The following is a 4,274-nucleotide window of genomic DNA, read 5'->3' as shown; positions in this document are numbered from 1 at the left end:
CCTGCTGAGCCCAGCCCTCCGTCTGGGACCCTGGCGCTCTCCCACTACCTTGCCCGCCCCTACCTTCTCCGTCCGCTCCCCTCCCGCCTTCTCTCCTTCCCGTTCCTCTCTCTCCTCTCGCGTCATTTACTGAAACCTCTCGTTAAATTAACCCTTCTCCAGGGAGGCTCCAGGCTCTGCTTCCTCACCTCCTCTTGGTGCTCAGCTGCCCCCTGTCTTCTCCCTTTGTCATTCCGCTGGTAAAGATGACCGGTGACTTCCTACTGCCCGCCCCACCGGACACTTTTCAGCTCACGTCTTGGCTTATGAGACTTTCCTCTGATGCATTTGATAATGAACAACCCTTTGGCTGAAGCTTGGCTAAAGTGATACCCACGTTCCCAGGTCTCTTCATGTACCTCTGACTTCCCCTTCCTCTCTCTCATCCTCCGGTCTCCAGGGCTTCGCTCTGGGCCACTGCCCTTCCCACTCTCCACTGATCGCTGCGTGGTCTCGCTCCTTCCAGAGTTGCCACTACTCCTACAGACTGATGGCTCCCAAGCAGACACCGCCAGCCAGGAATTCTCCCCACAGCCTCCTGCATGCCTCCTCGTGTGTGTTCCAGCGACGCTGCCCAGGGAACACTCCAAAACAGAAGCATCTTGATTCCCTTGAACCGACTTGCCCTCTGGCTCTGCCATGACCCTCTGGGTACCCGAGTTACCCAGGTGTGACACCTAGTTGCCCTCAGCCCCTCCTCCCTTCCTGACCCCACCTCTCAGCCCCCTCCCCAGAGGCAACGGCCCCACCCCGCTAGTTAGCATCTGAGTCACGACGCCACTGCCAAAACGTTTCTTGGATTCATCTATGTCTCTTCATCTCCGCTTCCACATCCTCGATAAAGCTTTAATCAGGCATCTTTTTTCGGATTACTCAAACATGCCTTAGTTGCTATCCTGGCCATTGGCCCTGGGCTCCCTCCAGTATGTCCCTGATGTGACCACCCACACACACGATCTGCCTCCAGCCACAATCTGACCACGTCATTCATGGCCCCCGCCCCTGAATGGCCACTCACCCCTACCGCAGTGCTCAGTCATGGACGAACATCAGAATTAATCACACAAGAGAGCATTTTAAAATCTGATGCTGAGGGCCTAATTCAGCATCTCTAGAGGTGGGTCTTGGAATTCAAACTTTTATGCATCCCAGGAGGCTCTAGCATACAGGCAGAGTGGAGACTCGGTCACCCTTTACAGGGTAAAGTTCTAGGTCCCAGATCACGATCCCTGGCCTGGCTGCTGCCTCTCCTCAGCCTTCTCTCCTGCCATTCCCCGCTGTGGTCCTTCTGTTCTAGAAACTTCAACTTCTCCCCAAGTGTCCACTCGCGCTGTCCCTGCTGGCCTCCCCTCCTCACACTTGACAGCCTGAGCTCGGTCGCCACCTCCTCCTGGAAGCCCTTCCTGATATCACCTCCTAAGCAGGTAGGTTCTCCTTCTTCGTGTGCCCCAAGATCCTGTGCGCTTCTCAGTTACTGTATCGACCACACCGTATTATAATTATCTTTTGACTGCTTCCCATGAAAGTTTCTTGAGGGCAAGGGTTGTGATTAATTTATTTCTGTATCCCAGCACCTGACAAAGAACAGGCATTCAGATATTTGAATGAATCAATTAAAAACTGAATGTCCACATATAATTGCGGTGATACTCAAATAAAAAGTAACTCTAATAAATGACAACTTACTTTGTCAGCTGCCTAAATTAGGGGTACTGTAAATGTACTTTTACTGAAGCAACAAACAGAACAATGAGACAGGTTACTACTGAGGCATGCTCAGTGAGCTTCGGGGGTAAATTCTCCCCGATGCCTGATCTAAACCAGCGGCACCCCGCAAGGTGCCCATAGAGCACGTCAGTGCACACAGCTGGTGCCTCTCCACCACACACGACCGCTGGCCCAGCAGAGTCCGAGGTGCTGGCGGAGTGCGGACAAAGGTCCGTTCTTCCCGAAGTGATGGCTCCAACAAAGGCTGTGGTTCTAAAAGCAAACACGCCCTGACACCCTGACTCTGTCCCTTCCGTCACTGGGGCCAAGGAGGCTGCCGTGAAGGAGGCGTGGGCTCCCACCTCAGCCGCGGACAAGACCTTCGGGCCCGGGAGTGGCGACTGCAGGTCGGCAGGGGGAGAGGCCACTCTGACCAAAGCACTCCTGGAAGTACTGAAAAGTGACACTATTGAGCTAGAGAGGAAACTACGCTAAAGGAAAGTTTATTAATGGAAAGCCTTTTACCTGATTCAATTTTGTTAAGTATTTTTCTCGCACACTGTACAAAGGCCTCTTCCACGTTCTCCCCGGTTAGTGCGCTTGTTTCCAGAAACATCAGCTCTGAAATCGACATCAAACAAAACACGAAGCCGTATTTAGAAGACAATCACAATTATTCGATTCATAACCGCCAGCTTAGTACACTCTTAGAATAATAGACGAAATAGAATTTAGTACTTAAAACCAGGTATTTCTGCAAATATGAAATCAATAAATGTCAAAATATTTTTTTAAATATTAGAAGAAATCTAACTTTTTACGAAAAGTAACTAGTATTTTGTGCTAGCACTTAAATGTGTTGAAGAAACTAAGCAAGCAGGACGCTGGTAAGGAAGCAGGCTGGCTGAAGGCACCCGGCTGTTGATATAAGACAAAGTAGCAATTGCCTTTCCAATAGTCTCCACGTCACCACAAATACAACCTACAAGTGCTGACATCTGGTGTGCCGCCCTGACAGTGAGGGGATCTTACACGAATGAGCCCTCTTCTTATTCACCAGCTGGTGACTCATGCAGCAGAAGGCTGCTCTCCTTGCTTTTGTGAGCAAACCACAACCTCTCCAGACCCTTGTTTCCTTCCTTGTAAAAATGAGTTTCATTTAAATGACAAATAAATCCCTTTCAAGCTTTAACATTCTAGGCGTGCATGTTTCTAAACAGCTTCTTTACAAACACATGAAGGCTTATGTTTTTATCGCATGTTTATTTTCTTAGCAGAAAACCTGCTCGTTTGTGAGCGTGTAAGTTGGTAGTCCTGGAGTCCAACTGAAAGTTGATATTAGGATATTTTAGTTATTGATTGCTTCTGAAAATTAAAGTTATTTAAAAATGTCTGAATTCTTCTTTTTTTAAACCTAAGCTATGTTTTTCTAAGTATCCTTTTTTTGGTGAGATAAGTGTTTTTTTTTGTTTTTGTTTTGTTATTTCACATCTTTATTGGAGTATAATTGCTTTATAATGGTGTGTTAGTTTCTGCTTTATAACAAAGTGAATCAGTTATACATATACATATGTTCCCATATCTCTTCCCTCTTGCGTCTCCCTCCCTCCCACCCTCCCTATCCCACCCCTCTAGGTGGTCACACAGCACCGAGCTGATCTCCCTGTGCTATGTGGCTGCTTCCCACTAGCTATCTATTTTACGTTTGGTAGTGTGTATATGTCCATGCCACTCTCTCACTTTGTCACAGCGTACCCTACCCCCTCCCCATATCCTCAAGTCCGTTCTCCAGTAGTTCTGTGTCTTTATTCCTGTTTTACCCCTAGGTTCTTAATAACATTTTTTTTTCTTAAATTCCACATATATGTGTTAGCAGACGGTATCTGTCCTTCTCTTTCTGACTGACTTCACTCTGTATGACAGACTCTAGGTCTATCCACCTCATTACAAATAGCTCAATTTCGTTTCTTTTTATGGCTGAGTAATATTCCATTGTATATATGTGCCACATCTTCTTTATCCATTCATCCGACGATGGGCACTTAGGTTGTTTCCATCTTCTGGCTATTGTAAATAGAGCTGCAATGAACATTTTGGTACATGACTCTTTTTGAATTATGGTTTTCTCAGGTATATGCCCAGTAGTGAATTCTTCTCATTCAGCTGTCTATAAGCAACCGTTAATTTTACGTGTCATCCTTATGTATTCTATACGGAAATTCAGAGAAGTTTCAAAGGCATCTTTAGCCAAATGACTTAAATTTAATGTAAGTGAAATACAGCCAATTAGTCCAGTATGTCTTCTACTGCTTCCCTTTCTAGTTATGTCTAATATTTCACTAACTTAGCTTCAAATTACATTTTATAAAAGATGACATCATCTGATTAGGGCCTTTAAAGATTGTTATAAATTTCACTTTAAACCAAGACCTGTGATATTCAAAGATCCTAGACTGAAAAGTCACCACAGAATGCTAAGAGATTAGCTTTTATCGTCATAGTAACCTTTTTTTTTTTTTTTTTTTTTT

At 45.8% G+C, this 4,274-nt stretch overlaps 1 protein-coding gene across 1 annotated transcript in view; it reads right to left on the bottom strand.

Moving 5' to 3' along the window:
* RAB4A (RAB4A, member RAS oncogene family) overlaps positions 1–4,274 on the bottom strand; it is a 58,758-nt gene that overhangs the window by 6,918 nt on the left and 47,566 nt on the right. Inside the window, exon 6 of the mRNA XM_007446707.1 lies at positions 2,272–2,367. Coding sequence (XP_007446769.1) covers positions 2,272–2,367 — 96 coding nt within the window. The remainder of the gene's footprint in view (positions 1–2,271; positions 2,368–4,274) is intronic.

The sequence above is a fragment of the Lipotes vexillifer genome, unplaced genomic scaffold, assembly GCF_000442215.2.
Source record: "Lipotes vexillifer unplaced genomic scaffold, Lipotes_vexillifer_v1.1 scaffold242, whole genome shotgun sequence".
Lineage (NCBI taxonomy): Eukaryota > Metazoa > Chordata > Mammalia > Artiodactyla > Lipotidae > Lipotes > Lipotes vexillifer.
Note: the sequence above shows the minus strand (reverse complement) of the source record. Positions and strands in the feature narration are given on the sequence as shown.